We start from the raw sequence: 16,789 nt of genomic DNA on the forward strand, positions 1-16,789 counted from the left end.
GTTGGTGTGATGAATGGGAAGACCAGATCTTATCCTGGGTCTGTCCTTGCACCAACCCAAGGGAATAATCAACATCTGAGTAGAATGCTAATAGAGCCTTGAGGAAAGTAATATTGTTGGAAGCACTCTCTCATTCACATTTTCAGCTAGATCGGATATTGGGGGGGGGGGGGGGGGGGGGTCAAGAAGTTATTGAATTTAAACAGCCACTAATCAAATAAGCAAATGTGAGCACTGAGCTTGTGAACCTTTAAACAGATGGTCAGATGTTCTTGCTTTTGTTGAAGCACAAGATTTGGATCTTTCTCCAATCAGCTGGATAACATGATCATCAGGTTTTACACAAACCAAACACAAAGGAATTCTGAATTCAAGAATTACATGTTAAGATAAGAATAAGAAAAGTTTGAAAAGACAAGAACTAGTTGTCCTATAAAAATATATTACTTAATGTGATAGACAACTTTGAAATGTATAGATACAATGCAATTAATTCACAAATTAGAAACAGGGTACAAAAGAACATTCAAGTGTTGAGATGTCCCAGTCTCTGTCCAATTATCAGCAAGTGAAGACTAGGCTACATCAAACCACTTTTAAAAAGTATTTTCAAACCAAAATCTTTAGAGAGATGCTAGACTACCAGTACTTTGAAAGAGCTGCAGAGTTAAGTAACAGGAAAGTTTGAAAAGGAACAATAGGCCTAGAGAAATACCAAAATGCTGTAGTTTAAAAAAATATGTATAAATATACTGAGACAATGAACAATGACCTCAAACAAATTCAACATAAAATCTTGTGTGGCAGATCAATATAATAAGCAACAATATAAAAAAATTTTGTACAAAACAATCATCAAAAAAACAATAACCACAAAAAAAAAAGCATTTCAACAAAAAAAACAACAATAAAATAACTAACTGTAAAAATTGTTACAATTATTCAAACGGCATTTTTAGTAACAACACATTTATGTTTAAATATAAAACAATGCAACATTTGCATTTAAAATAAAGTGTATTATTTGAAAGATTGCAAGGCACTGTATGAATACTTTTTGTATGTGTAAGAAGTGAATTGTTCTATGTGTCAAAATGAATTGAAATGTACCTTTCACATGTGGTCATGTCACTGGCTTTCTTTGCCTTTGTGTGCAGTGTGAAGTGATCCTATTTCTCTGATACTATTTCTTAAGATGTCCCCTGACAGCCTTATAAAGGCTCCTGTCAAGGTCTGTTTCTCAGTGAATGCCACATCTACATTAAAGCAGCAGGCTTTACAACATACAAAAAAAATAAACATAAAAAATATAACATATATTAAACAAACACAAAAAAGCAATAATAAAAATCACAACCCTCAAAGCTCTTTGCTGCAGCAATCATTTAAATAAACCAGCTACAATCCTCCTCTCACATTTACTATTTAAGCAAAGTCATGTCTTCAGGGAAAGAGACGTACCCATTACTGAGATGAAAACTAATTTTGGAGGCTAGCTAGGTATGCTTCAGGTCTTCTCCAAGATCAAGTACACAAAGAGGAAAGTATTTTTCTCCTGCCCAGCCACCCATCTGTCAGAGCCAACCCCAGGGTGGGTGCCTTAAAAGCCCCTGTAATTGAGGGGGCCTAGAGGTCAAGATGAGACAATATTTGATATAGAATATCGATTTTAAAAACACACACACACACACACACTGGGCCCTGTTAAAAATGAAAGGAGGAGGATGAAGAGGAGGAGGGATGGGGGAACAGACAATCGTACCACCCTCCCAGCTCTTCGCTGCAGAAACCCTTTCAGTCATTCAGCTATAGAATTACTCACATGATTGAGGTTGTGCTTTACATTACTTTCACTGAGTTTCATTAAGGCTCAGTAAGAATTAGAGGACAGCAGATAAGACAAGAATTGGAAAAAGACTGATGCCCAACCAGAAAATTTGCAAAAACGGCTATGATTACGCAATATCACACAAGTGCTGTTTTTCACAAATATACAATCACACAGCAAGTGGTGATGATATTCATAAAGAAAAAATTACTCACCCTCAGGCCACCAAAGATGAGTTTTTCATCAGAAGGGAGTCCAAGAAATGTAGCATTACATGACTTGCTCACCAATGGATCATGTGCAGTGAATGGGTGCCGTCAAAAGGAGAGAACAAACAGCTGATAAAAACATCACAAAAATCCACAAGTAATCAAAAATACATCATTTAATGTCTGCATGTTTGTAAGAAACAAATCAATCATTAAGAAGTTTTTAATTTCATTGGTCATCTGTCGAATATAAAGAAAACTGTTCTCTACTAAAATAACACGTAATATCTCCAGAACACACAAAAAAAAAAAATAAAATCACAAACACGCAAATATAAAACACAGAAAAGCAAATCAGTAACATGTAAATTTACCAGAAGTAGCATGAAAAATATTTAATGTCACATATCCGCACATATAAGCCATCTGAAAAAAAAAAAACAGATCATACATAAAATACTTCTTCACAGTGTGGCTCTAAGTGATCTGAGCTAGAAGGAAATGGTCAGAAAAAGTGAACAACTGCCTCTCTCTTCCTGTTCACCATTTCTCATACCTCTTAATGCCAATTTTCTCTCTAAATTCACTCTAACTTTTCTCACCGCCCGTGTTTATGGTTTTAAGTGGGGCTGCCTGAGGTGAGCTAACTCAGAATATGATAAGAAATCATATACTGGTTAGTGCAGCAATTTCTCTAATTGCTTCCCCTTGTGCATTGACTCTTTTCTATATCCAGTAAGAAAGCATGCATCTTCTGCCAGTCAGGTGTTTTACTCGACTTCAGGTTTGTATTACACAACAACATTTTCAATACAGCCGGAGGAACAGGCAAAATCTTTACCCAAACATGAAAAATCTGTTATTATTTACTCAATCTCGAGTAAAATCCAAAAAGGCAAAGCTCTTCTCAACAAAAGTAAAGAGAAGCGAAGAGAGGAGAGGAGAGGCAAAATCTTCAGCCAAACATGAAAAATGTAATTATTTACTCACTGTCATGTAATTTCCACAGAACACAAACAAAAAAGTTTTTACAGAATCCTCACATTTTAAAAAGAAGAGTGAAAAAAACAATTCAATGTGAGCACAGGCTGTTGAGCTCCAAAAAGGGCAAAAAAAAAAACCCAAACAAAAACAACAACAACAACAGCAGCAACATAACAGACCAATGACGTATGAAGTTATTGACTTCTAACTTGCGCCATACTGGAGTATTATCAGAGAATAATCTCTTAAACCACATGCTGTTTCTCCTATCACCTATCACAAAGTTTCAGAAGATGTACCATATGGACTACTTTTATTGTGCTTTAGTTTTGGTCCTTTTTAGGATATTTACACCTTTTAGTCACTATCAACTGCTGTTTTATGGAAAAACGGTTTTATTTTGAGGTGAAAAGTTCCTTTAATTCATCACTTTCCTCCACTCCTCCTTAGAAAGCCTCTCTTCATATGCATTCAGGGTAAACAGAGGATTTCTTCTCGTTGCTCTTTCTCCCCACCTGTCTTTCACACTTTAACACCTTGGAGACAGCTGGAAAAGGACAGCCTATTATCCATTCACCATCCTTACAAAGAATCAGTGCCACATCACAAGAGTGAGATGAGAAATAATGACTTTCTGTGGAGAGAGGGAGGTGGATGTTCCTGATTCACAGGCAGTCAGGTTATAGTGCAATAGCTTTACACTTTTTACCATTGGCGAAGTGAAGCCAGGACCCCCCTGTAACACAAACAGTACGGCACTACAAGCCGACATCACTAGCCGTCTGTCACCATGGCAACTGGCACACACACACTGCAAATTCCACTTCATATCTTAAAGGACTCACATTTTCTATCTACTAAAGGTTTAAAACTCTCTTATATACACATGTATGTGTCTATACAGTTTAAACCAAAAGACAACAGATGAACAGAAAAGTCACAATGAAAAGCTGATATCTATCAGCCATTCACACTAAACTTTCAGTGTCATGCGTATGAATTCAAGCACATGCTATGGATCAAAGATGTCTGGTGACCCACAATTTTGTAGAGCCAAAAGAAATTTGACCAATGGAGGATCTGAATGTCACTGATTGACCTTGTAGCTCTATAAAACTTTCAAGCTGCATGGTTTGCAGTGTTTGGTCAAGTACGTTTATTATTTATTTATTTATTTTGTTGTTTTATGACATCTCAGACCATTTCATTGAAAGAACAAGGTCGAATCTGTTTTAAAAGATAGGTCAACAAAACATCATATCATTTGACATCATATCCTGTTGCAGGGACTGAAGTGATGTCACATGTTCAAAGCCAAGTGTCACTTTGTCTTCACTGTCTACTAGAAAGCTAAAAATGAAGAGACACGTCTGTAGGAGAAATAACCTTTGTGCTGCCCCATTGGCTCCACAGAGAACAGGCTAGTGATAAATAAAAAGGTCACTTTCTCCATAGAAATTAAAACGGAGTAAGTCCTTCAGCTAAATATCACATTGGATTTCTCAGAATGTCACCTGCAGCATATTAATGACCATTTGTGATGCTTCTTAAGGTTAGGCTTATTTGTTACATTGTCTTTGCTTGCTACTTCAGTAACAGACAGACACTGTTTACTCATATTGTTGAGAAAATCTTACAGAACACTTCCCTCGCTTTTCAGCACATAATCAATACACAAGATCTAGGTAATAAGCAGAAACTAACAACAGGGGCAGTTCAGGGATTTAGACCACAGTTTGTGATGTACTGTTTTTATCACCTCAACAGAAATACATTTTAGAATCCTATCATGACTGGAAGTGCCCAACAATCATAAAATGTTTTTACTACATTTCACAACATTGCATTTTGGTTGCAGGTAGATAATGTCAAAAAATGATGTTTAAAAATGTTCTAGAAGACACATAAAGTGTCTTAAGTAGCCTCAAAATATCAATATATCATTTGTACAATAAAAACAAAACAAGACCAGACTGAATCATTTATAGAAAGCTTTATATGGGTTTTAAAGTAATGTACTATTTCCATTCCTTTAATAAAGCATCTCAGACACATAATGAAAACAGCAGGCCGCATTACAGTGATTGTGGAACATTATTTGTCTACTTTCTTACTGAAATACTGTGCAAATCCGTGCAGTAAGGGGTAATTTACGACAACTACCAAACATTTCACGTAAATACATATTATATATTATTTATACTTGAATTCTATTAAAAAAAAATAAAAAAAACTATAAAAAAAAGAACACTAGAAATATGCTGGTTATTCGGATTTACATGGGTGGGCATGTTCACGATCCAAAAATGTTATAAGGGGAAATATAACAACATTTCTGCAACATTTTGAAAATATGGATTTACTGTGCATGTACTGATTTTAAAATTCTGTCTGTCCCTGATGCAATGAAAAGCTATTTCATATTATAGTTTGATACCATGTTGTCTAAATTAATAAAAAACAAAACTACAATCAATTGTTTTAACATGCTACAAATGAATTTAGACATTAAATCATTATATTGTGCATGACAAATTTATGTTAATTTCTTTCAGCTTTGCTGAAGATTACATTTAACAGGGTTATTAAGGTTATGAATTAATAATTTTTAATGTTAAAGATTAACTTTAGGTAAGCACAGATGACGTCAAAGGTAATCTAAATGTAAAAATAGTGTAAATGTGCATTTCAAATAAGTGTTGACTGACACCAATAAAATTGTACTGAAACAATAACTGATATAGTACAATGCCATTTACTCTACTTCCCAAGTATTTGTTAAACTTTTCATAATTAAAAAAATAATAATTAATAATAATTAAAAAAAATGTAGCTGTGCATCTCATAAATTACTGAAACATAATGATTAGAACTAAGAAGGAAGAACATATGGAACATATGTCTGTATTACATAAACTAGAGACAGTTTTGAGTATCCATACAATCAGCATACCAACATTTGCATTTGTCACTTTATTTAACAAAAAATGTTGATATTCTAATGGGGGACAGAACAGCCCTTGTTGCCACGGTAACCATTGCCAACCAAGGACGGGGAAGTAATAAGTCTGTGGGAGTGGCAGGGGGGTGGGGGAGGGTGTTACCAATCCCAAAGTGAGGCAAATAGATGAGAGAGGGAATGTGATGCAGAGAGAGGAAAGGAATGGAAAGAAGGAGAGGAAAAAAATGTAACTGGGGCTCAAGTGAATTGAGCTCATGCACCATTTCTCCACCTCCACCCTCAACTCCCAGTGCTGTCATTATCACTATCAACAACATTTGTCTCTGCTGGGGCCTCCATCATAAAAATCACATCATCTCTCTTTATTACAACTGTGGTAGAGCAGCTCAGGCTTGTCTCATCACCCATGGCGGATGGCGTTTCAGTTCAGGGGCCAGCGACATGCTGTATCCAGAGTAAATACTGCTCGCCAAAAACATACTATGCACCATTACCAAACACTCACCAACCAAAACAACCTACAACTTTCCAAACAAACATTCCCTACAACCCACACAAATCTCTGCAATTAAACCGCTTGGAGTAAAAAAAAAAAAAAGAGCTCACATTTGTCTTTTCAGACACAGCTCTGTAATGTAAATAAATAAATACACTATATGGCAGTTATCTGTCAAGCATTCGGTCCAGCTCTCAGTATTAGATTTCCACTTTGCTAGTGTGTAGGTTTTGGTCAACAACAACCCAGAACAAATCCCATAACTGTTTCAGGTGAAACTTATTTAGATGGTTTCCCGCATTTTGACAGTAAATGTCTGAGCTGAGGAAAACTGTATCAGGCATAACACATAATGAAGCCAAATCTCTTAAGCTCAAAGTTGTGTTGACATTCGCTTCAAGAAGTAGGCAACTCCCTTGACAACTCTGCACAATATTGCTGCTCATAATTATTGGCGGAAGTGACATAAAACAAGAATTTGGTGGTCCCACACAGTCATCCCTTTAGGGTCACATTACGACCATATGCAAAACCCAAATGACTACCATGAATAATAAAAAACAATAATCAGAATAACATCACACAGAAACATCACCCAAAGGCAGTGCCTTATAGGTTTCATGAATTTGCACTAAAATAATTTCGACAAAGTCCTGCAGGAGCAATTTCGCACACGCCCTATTGATTTTTTTCAGAAAGGACGCAAACTAATTTTGATCCAATTCAGTAGTGGATCCCATGCTACTAGGTATGCTACTCATGCGTAACAAAAAGGAAATGGATTGTGTTGGCTTCATTTAGTGTAATGGGCAATCCGCAATGGAGTGCACTAGAAAAAAAACATCAGAATGCTGAAGCCTGGATTAGGCAATTTGATCTAACAAGTCAACTCAAACTTTCTAAACAACATATCACAGGCCATAGACTAATACAAACAATAAAAAGAATTATTAATTCGCAATAATCTAAGACAGTGGTCCCAACCCTGTTCCTGGAGGCACACCAACACTGCACATTTTGCATGCCTTCCTAATCAAACACACCTGAATCAGGTCATCTGCTCATTAGCAGAGACTCAAAGACCAGAAATGGGTGTGTCTGACAATGGAGACATGGAAAATATGCAGTGATGGGGTGCCTCCAGGAACAGGGACCAATAAACTGAAAGATTATTTAGTAGTAATTTAGAATAGACTAATTAGATCGGGGTGCCCAAACTGTGTCCTGCAGAGTTTAGCTCTAACCCTAATTAAACACACCTGAACCAGCTAATCAAGGTCTTTCTAGGCATACTAGAAACTTCCAGGCAGGTGTGTTGAGGCAAGTTGGAGCTAAACTCGCCCCTCCAGGACCGAGTTTGGACACCCCTGAATTAGATCTTATCTAATTGCAGTTTTCATTAAAGAGGTCTATCCTAAAATAAAATATATCTATAAAAAACATAGTATAAAAATGAAAGTGAGCAAAAGATTGGCAAAAGAAGTGAGAAGGGAGGTAGATTCCTAAATTTCTTGTAGGATTACACAACCACTCTTGCAAAACCACAGTTATAAGCAGTTCTGTCTAATTACTACAAGAGCAAAAGATCATTCAGTTTTTACAAAAAGTAGATTGTAAAAGGCCACACTATTATAGTACAGTAATCATGCCGTACAAGAAGGTCATTTCTGCTTACTCCATGATGCTTTGTTTGGAGGACTGCAAGCAGGATCATGTATTGATCACAATATTAAAATTGATTTTCTCAAAATATACTAAAGCTCTCTCACCTCAGTCTTGTAACTCCTCTGTGAAGGACTTGCTATGAGATCATTGTTAATAATGTTTGAGAGTAATAAAAAACAAACCATTATTGGAAACCATTTTCAAAGCAACCCAACACTAAGATTATAATTAAGACCATAATTTCTCAAGTTGCACATTTGACAGGCATCTTAATAAAGGAGAGGAGCACTAAGGAGGGGGGATGATGTTGCAACCACCTTCCAATTTTAGTTTGGTACAACCAGCTCCATCCAGACTAATGGCTTAGCAGGGAGTGAAATATTACACATTCACAAAGAACAGGTAAGGCCTGTGAAAAGGAAATTAGGGAATTTCCAGGGCTTTCAACCCTTAAATAAAATAAATAAAAATCAATTTCCTCCGCTAAAGTGAAGGCAAGCTGTTTTATCAAAAGATCCTGATAAATCGGATACAATAAAACCGTACTGGGGGCCTCCCACCAATTCCTCCCTGACTCCTTTCCATTTTTACCCGTTATTTCATAACATGTCTATACATAAGCCAGAGGTGACAACCTGTTCAATTAAATGGCACAGTGGCAAAATGGAATGTGATGGATAGGCATTTGTGCCCCAGGAAGAAATGAGTGGGCTGTGGACCTCCACAATCCATCCTTTGAAAAAAACACAGCTGAGGTGGAGATAGGCAGTTCCTTTTATGCAATAAAACAAACATAAAAAAAAAATTGGAGAATCTATCACTGCTGCGAACCCGGATCTTGCCACACTACTAAACCAGTTTTGTTACCAGACCCACTGACTGGTCCATTCATCAAGAAGTCCAAGAAAAATTGAACTCTGACATTTGGAGGCCTTCGCACCATTGCTTTGATAGAAACTACTGTGAGTGATAAATTATTTTTACCATACCTGCCCTCCTTGGAACAACATTTAGGTTGATATTACTGCTACTCCAACTCTTGACATTTGGAAAAAAGGTCAGACTTTGTTTCCCCAAAACAGTCAATTTTCAGACACAGACAGCAAGGAAATGCAGAATTACGTATTAAAGTAATGCCATATCATGGAGTGTGTGATAAATTGCCAAGTGGGTTTTTGCAAGAGATTTTTATTTTCCTACACCTATGGAAAAAGTAGATCTGATTACATTGAAACAATTCAAGTAAATTGATAGCTGGGAAATTAATTAGCAAATATGAAGTGTGTTCAGCAAACACTCTTACTGCTATTCCTGTTCAATGCACTCAACAAAAGCACATTAGTTATACCAGGAAGTGTAAAGCCTTCTACACACTGCACAATTTTAGCAATCCTATAATATCATTGCAAATCACACTGTGTGACATGAATCTAATAAACTTGGGTACAACATGTATCCAGACTGTACAATGATGACACGTAGTGACTCGCAGGCAACGACACAAGTTACTATTGAAGAAAAAAACCTCATTAGCATACAGTAGTGTTAAACAAAAAGAACATGGCGAAGCACGGTTTGGCAATTGTACTTTTTATGTTTGCTGAAAAAAGATGAACTTTGAAAGATGAAGTAAAAGGAGTTTGAGGTAAGCAGTTTTAAGTTTTAGTGCCATTTCATGTCCCATTTTTACTGTCAGTAAACATGGGTTGTAGAAGCAAACACACTGTGCAATGATCATGCTGAATTTCTGACACTGTCAGAAAATTATCTTAGACTATCTTTGGTGGCAAGACCGTGACAACGGCTGTCTTTGAAACTCACTCACTGTGCGACATAGGACCACCAATTAAGAGCAACGATCCCAGAAATCACCACGATTGTTTCACGATGCCAGTCTTTTGTCTGGGACAGCTGAAAATCGTGCTGTGTGTAGAAGGCTTAAATCTATCTTAAGACTTAATGTATCTGAGAGTGAATAGCATTCCAATCTATATTTCTACCCAAAATGCAATAGCCTAACTCAAAAAAACTTGGTGTTGTGACAAGGCGTAAGTTCATCAGTTCAACCAATTAGAAGAACTACGGGGGGATGCCACAATCATACATAATGCCCACCCTCAGTACCATGTCATGTCTGTCCAAGAATTTTGTTATCATGTTCATGGATGTTAAATGAGAGAACTAGCATCAACCAAACCAAAAAAATAGCATTACTAACATGGTGGGAAGGGTTGTAACACTTCATCTGGCCCCACATAGTAATTTGGGGGTGGTTAATAATAAATGTTTAGAACAAATAAATGTGTTTTCCACAATAAAATCGTACCTAAAATGTTTTCCATTAGCGTCACAACAACTCAACACAAAAGCACACATTGACATTTACACAGTTTAAAGACAACTAGTAGAAACCAAATGCATTACACTCCTTGGTCTTCTCGCGCATTTAAGTTTCTCCTTGTATGTACCATACAAAACACAATCAACATCAAATAAAGCGCCAAGAAATAAAGCCAACAAAATCATACATACGCTTATGATTGTTTTGACTGGAGCGTACGTGTGACGTCACAGATCGAGGAGCGTGCATGTTTGCGCCTGACTGATACACTGTGAACACGGAAGTGAAACAACTTATTGCCCAAGATTCAGTCATTCATCTGCACAAGCATGAGTGTCTCAAATATAGTGTTAATCGGGCTTACGTCTTTATTAGTCCCAGCTTCGGCGCTGGATAATGGGCTGGCGTTAACTCCCACCATGGGCTGGTTGCACTGGGAGAGATTCATGTGTAACACCGACTGTGATGCGGATCCGCAGAACTGCATTAGGTGAGCGCGTGACCTGGTGACTGTCAAAGTTTTACTAAACAAATCATAATGGAGATGTGCGATATTAGATATTAGTTCAGTTTTGGATGCTTATCATTGAAAAGTGTCATAGTAACACCATATTTTTGACAGAATTATTTTTATAATTTATGATCTGAATATGGTAATCATTCAGTATCATTCATGTTAGACTAACACGGTATGGAAAACAAAACAAAACAAAAAAGAGCAAAGAATACAGAATTAGTAGATAAATAGGTAGTTATGTACATGGATTTTTTTTTTATGAATAAGCAAAAAGTCATGTGACATAGTCACTCCAAACTCCAAAAAAAGTGTAAAAATAAAAAATAAACAATAAAATCAAATTATAGTTGCAAAAAAACCGATATTTTTGTGGATACAATGATAGAATTACATGGTGACTAAGAGAATGAGGAAGAAGAAAATGATATACCTGAATACTTATGTCACATGAGTGACTTCTAAAGCATGTGATGAAAGATCTCATCATAGAGATCTTCTCATCCTGCGCACAAAGGGCGAAGGGCAAGGGCGTTTATGGGTCTCATATAATACTGTTTAGAACAGATGCTGTTTTTCACACTTGCAAACTCAGAGAATCTGTCCCGTACAGTGGGCAGATGTTTGACCATGATGCCCTGTTCCTCATGCCCTTGTATGTCTTGGCAGAGAGGAGCTGTTCATGGAGATGGCAGATGTGATGGTGAAAGAAGGATGGAAGGATGCTGGATATGAGTTTGTGTGCATCGATGACTGCTGGCCCTCGCATGAGAGGGATGCTCAGGGGCGTCTGCAGGCTGACCCCAAGAGGTTTCCCAGTGGAATCAAAAAACTGGCAGATTATGTGGGTATCTGTTGGCTTCATGAAAGGCTAGAAGAGAATACATGCATTTGGCTCACATGCAGCATTGGCTAGAATTGAAAGGATACTTCTCCCAAACAATTCTGTCAAATCTACTAGCCCTCTTCTCACATTGAACACCTTATGATATTAAGTGGAAAATAAAATATTTAATGTATTCCTCACACAAAACTATAATGGATATCCTGCTAATAATTTGATAAATATTTTAAATGGTCATTAATTATTCTAATCATTTTTTATCAAAAATAATCTGATAAATATAAACAAACAAACAAAAAATCAATAAATCAATTATAAAGGAGTAATTTTATATCATAATCATTGTGTACTATTTTATATAATCACTGTGTTCAATACCAGAAAAAAAAAAAAACATTATTATGTACAGTACATGAAATTTTGATCCCTTTAACGAAAGTGTCTTCATGTCCACACAAAAATCATCACAAAACAAAACCAACACACACAAAATATACACACTTGTCATTTAGAAATATATCATAACTTTGGCTTCTCCAAATATCAATCTGCCAAAGTTTGGCTTCTCCAAATCTTTTTGTCAGTTATATATCGCCCCCTACTGTTGTCTTGCTGATATCACAATAAAACAACATTCTGTCCTAATGTAATATCACTTGTTATGAATATTAAAGCTTTATTGTATTCTAAGTCCATGCCAAAGGTCTGAAGCTGGGAATATATGCAGATGTTGGCACAAGAACATGTGCAGGCTACCCTGGGACTTTGGGCTACTATGACATTGATGCTAAAACCTTTGCAGACTGGGGTGTGGATCTGTTAAAATTCGACGGATGCTTCATGCCTGACTGGCATCAGCTGGGAGAAGGTAGGTCGATATGCAAGTCTGAGCAGTATGCTGATAAATTTCAAAGTTTTTTTAAGAAATGTTTTGCACTATTTTGTGGTTTCCCAGGTTATATGAACATGTCGAGAGCTCTAAACCAGACAGGCAGAAGTATTGTTTACTCGTGTGAATGGCCATTATATGAGTGGCAACACCAACAGGTGAGACACATGGAGATTTTTTAATTAAAGGTGCAGCAAGTAAATTTTCACTTTTGCATCATTACTATCTTAAAGGGATAGTTCATCTAAAAATTTAAATTTTGTCATTGTTTAATCAGACTTATGTTGTTCAAAACCTTTTCTTCTGCTGAACACAAAAGAAGATATTTTGTTTTTGTCATTTATTTAGTTTTTTTTTCTTCTCCTTTCTTTTCATTTCATTTTTTTTCCTTCCTGTTAATAATACTCAGCATCAAAACATTGACTCTTAAAGACAACAAATATATTTTGAAGAATGAAGAATAATCAAACATTTTCAGTTGCCATTGACCTGCATTGTAATTTGGTCAATACAATGGAAATCACTGGGAAATGCAATTGTTTAGTTACCAACATTCTTCAAAATATCTTCTTTTGTGTTCAGCAGAAGACAGAAAGTCATACAGGTTTGGAACGACAACAGAATGTTCAATTAAATAATTACATAAACTTCAATTTTAATTGAACTATACATAAAGAAAATAAAGTCTTCTTAAATATTCCATTGAGAAAAAAAACCTGAAATCTCAAAAAAAATTTTGTGTATCTTATATTTCAGCCTGACTATGAGGCAATTCGCAAGACCTATAACCACTGGCGTAACTATGGAGATATTTATGACCAGTGAACCAGTGTGAAGAGCATCCTGGACTGGACAGCTGATCATCAGAAGATCCTGGTCCCAGTTGCAGGACCAGGTGGATGGAATGACCCCGACATGGTATGAAGCGTCTCATCTGATTATTTTACTCTGAAATCACAAGTTCACACTGGGTAATTTAAAATAAGCTTAATGTGAAACAGTTTTTATTATAAAATTAATTTCTGGTTATGACACATCAAGCTGATCATAGGGAACTTCGGCCTGAGTCACGATCAGCAACAGACTCAGATGGCCTTGTGGGCTATCATGGCTGCCCCACTTCTGATGTCCAACGACCTGCGAAACATTTGTCCCAAAGCCAAAGAACTGCTGCAGAACAAACAGATCATTGCCATCAACCAGGACCCTCTGGGCAAGCAGGGCCATCTTACATTAAAAGTAAAGTATCTTAGCCCAGCTTAGTTCCAAATGACAGTCTTAACCTATCCTTTGTTTCATTTCGGTATCTGTCAGCGAGCTGAAATACATTTATCTTGTTCACAGGGTGACAGTTTTGAGGTGTGGGAATGACCCTTGTCAGGCAACAGGCTGGAGGACACTGGTGGTCCACGCAGATTTATCATTTCCGTAGCAACGCTGCCTAGTTGGCAGCTCTGCGACCCAAAGTGCAACGTAACACAGATCCTACCTGTGTACCGGGAAATGGGTGTCCAGAATCTCTTTTCAGAGGTGACAGTCCAAGTCAATCCCACAGGCACAACACTTCTCACTGTCAGCCCTATCAAAAGCAGTCCTCATGACACCCTGTGACATGACTCGGAAAGCAAAACTTTCCAAAGAAATGGGAAATTTATTATTGCACTAATGCAATCGAGTTAAACTTCCTGATGTTTTTTCCCTTTTGAATACTGCTGTAGAATCCATTTTTAAAAGTGCACACTAAGGAATCAAAATTCAGTTGTAGTAATGTATCATTTTACTGTGCATAAAACATTCACAAAGGACTTTAACTCTAAGAAATGTTAAGTTTATACTTTACACACCTGTATTACCTATGTTTTCAGTTCTCTAAAGATGTACTGCACTACAAAACCTTATCACATTCATCCATAATCTGTTCCACTTCACAGAGAAGACTTACAGTGTGTTTTAAGGTTTCAGTGCCAAATAACTTCTTATTTTAACATACATAAAGACCTTCAGGGATTTTACAGTCATTTGGCAGCTCTTGTTCTGTATTGGATATAATTGATCTGAAATCAATTAAAGCGTTTCTGTAAGTTTCAGTGCTACTTTTTGCATTACTATAAAGTGATGGGCACTTTAAGTTCAATATATCAATCAATATGCTGGTGAAGCTTTATTTCATATATCTCTTTAGTCTTTTTCTCCTGTTCTTACAAACACTGGTCAGATTGGCATAAACCACAAAGTGACCATCAAGATTTTCTGTACCAATAAATGTCAAATTATAATAAATTATGTATTGTGTTGGAAATGGCATGTTAATTGTGATACAAAATCGCACAGTACAAAACATGTAATCATGACATTTATAAAAATAACAAAAAAAAATTATTAATAGCCCAACAACAAAGTCATAAACATAACAAATATGAATTCCCCATGACATATATTATACAAAAGATAACACCTTTTTACACACACACAAAAAAAAAAACAAACACAAAAAAACACAAACACACACTGATACATCCACCAAAAAAAAAAAAAACAAAAAAAAAAAAAACATTAAATTAAAAAAAAAAATACATTGTGATAGCGCCACCCAATGTACAGGTTCAATCTAATTCACGTGACTTGTATTCACATTACTTCATTTTCATCATTCTCAGTGGGTTCATTCTTGTCATCCACACATTGAATATGAATTGCAGCATCTTGCAGCTTTTACGATTATTAATTTTGCATCATTTTATGTATTTTGTGAGTTATTGACATGTGAGGGCATGAATATGGTGTTCACTAATATCAACCCTTTGACAAGGTCAATTCACTGAATTTATTGGTAGCAACACAGATCACATCCAAACTATACACATTTTATATATCATCTTGTAAGTTTAATGGTGCTATAACAATTGAGAAACCATCTGTAATGGTCATATCAAAGGAGTCAAGCAGGCTTTGGAATAAATTATTTGAATTAACCACATTCAGCCTTCTCAAACAGTATATCAAAGGTGCATACTGGTCAGTTGCATGCAGTGTATGTGAGTATTAACAGATTGCAAGAAACTGTTAAAAGTAGCCCTGCATGAGCGACAGTATGAAAATGAGCAGGAAGCAAAAGGGGAACTGAGTAACAAGAGTCCTTTGGCTGGGTGGAGTTTTGTCCACTGTTGATCACATTCACAGTCCAGTTTAATAGCCTGCACTCAGTCTGACTGGTTTCATCCCGGTGCCAGATCACGGTGGGAAAAAAAAAACAGAGCACAATAAAGATTTCTCTTAAAAGCTCTTTCAAAAAATAAAAAAAATTACAAAATAACCATTACCTATAACAAAGAATAATGCTGCTTAAAAAAAGATACAAAGTGACAAAATAAATAACCAAAGCAAACAATTTCAGTTAATTAACAGATAGCAACATGCTATATAGAGATTTTAACAATGTAACAGAGAGAGACACTCTATAATAGTGCCTTAAAATGTCTTAATTTATCCATTTAAGCTCTTGTCTCTGGTCTGTACAAATGTTGCTTTGCAGCATCTGCTGTGTTGCCAATTTTACTGTTTAGCCATGCTGCCTTATGGTCATACAAGTAAATCAATGTGCCTACATTTTTTATTTTATTTTATTATATTTTGCAATACTATTTACAGGAACATCACAAAATACACAACAATATAACAAAAAAAACAAAATGTACAAAAATAAAAATACAAAAATAAAAAAAGCATAACTAAAAACACTTACTACAGTCATCATAAAAAATTTAATACATTTTATAAAAAACTCAACAAAACTATACTGAATTAGATGGAACCAGAATAAACATCCATACAAAACAAGCTAAAAAAAAGTGACAAATAATTGGCAAACAATTTAAAACAATTTACCTTATAGAATAGGAGATTATATGCATTAATATGAAATGAGCATACAGTGAAACTATTTGCACATGAAAACAGTCCACTCCACTGGTTAGCCTACTTCACACTTACATTTTACTGTCTTACTCAATAATGTCAATGCATTTTGCAAAAACGGATCCGCAGACAATACCACAGC

The 16,789-nt window shown here is 36.0% G+C and overlaps 1 protein-coding gene across 1 annotated transcript; it reads left to right on the top strand.

Annotated features, from left to right (window-relative positions):
* The first annotated feature begins 10,707 nt into the window (after positions 1-10,707).
* Positions 10,708-15,031, top strand: gla (galactosidase, alpha). The gene is given in 8 exon segments (XM_042770140.1): positions 10,708-10,975; positions 11,669-11,821; positions 11,824-11,847; positions 12,535-12,711; positions 12,799-12,890; positions 13,489-13,650; positions 13,774-13,971; positions 14,077-15,031. Coding segments are annotated over 7 exon segments (1,020 nt in total). The 5' UTR covers positions 10,708-10,975; positions 11,669-11,721; the 3' UTR covers positions 14,344-15,031.
* The last annotated feature ends 1,758 nt before the right edge of the window (positions 15,032-16,789 follow it).

This window comes from Cyprinus carpio, chromosome A14, assembly GCF_018340385.1.
Source record: "Cyprinus carpio isolate SPL01 chromosome A14, ASM1834038v1, whole genome shotgun sequence".
NCBI classification, from domain to species: domain Eukaryota; kingdom Metazoa; phylum Chordata; class Actinopteri; order Cypriniformes; family Cyprinidae; genus Cyprinus; species Cyprinus carpio.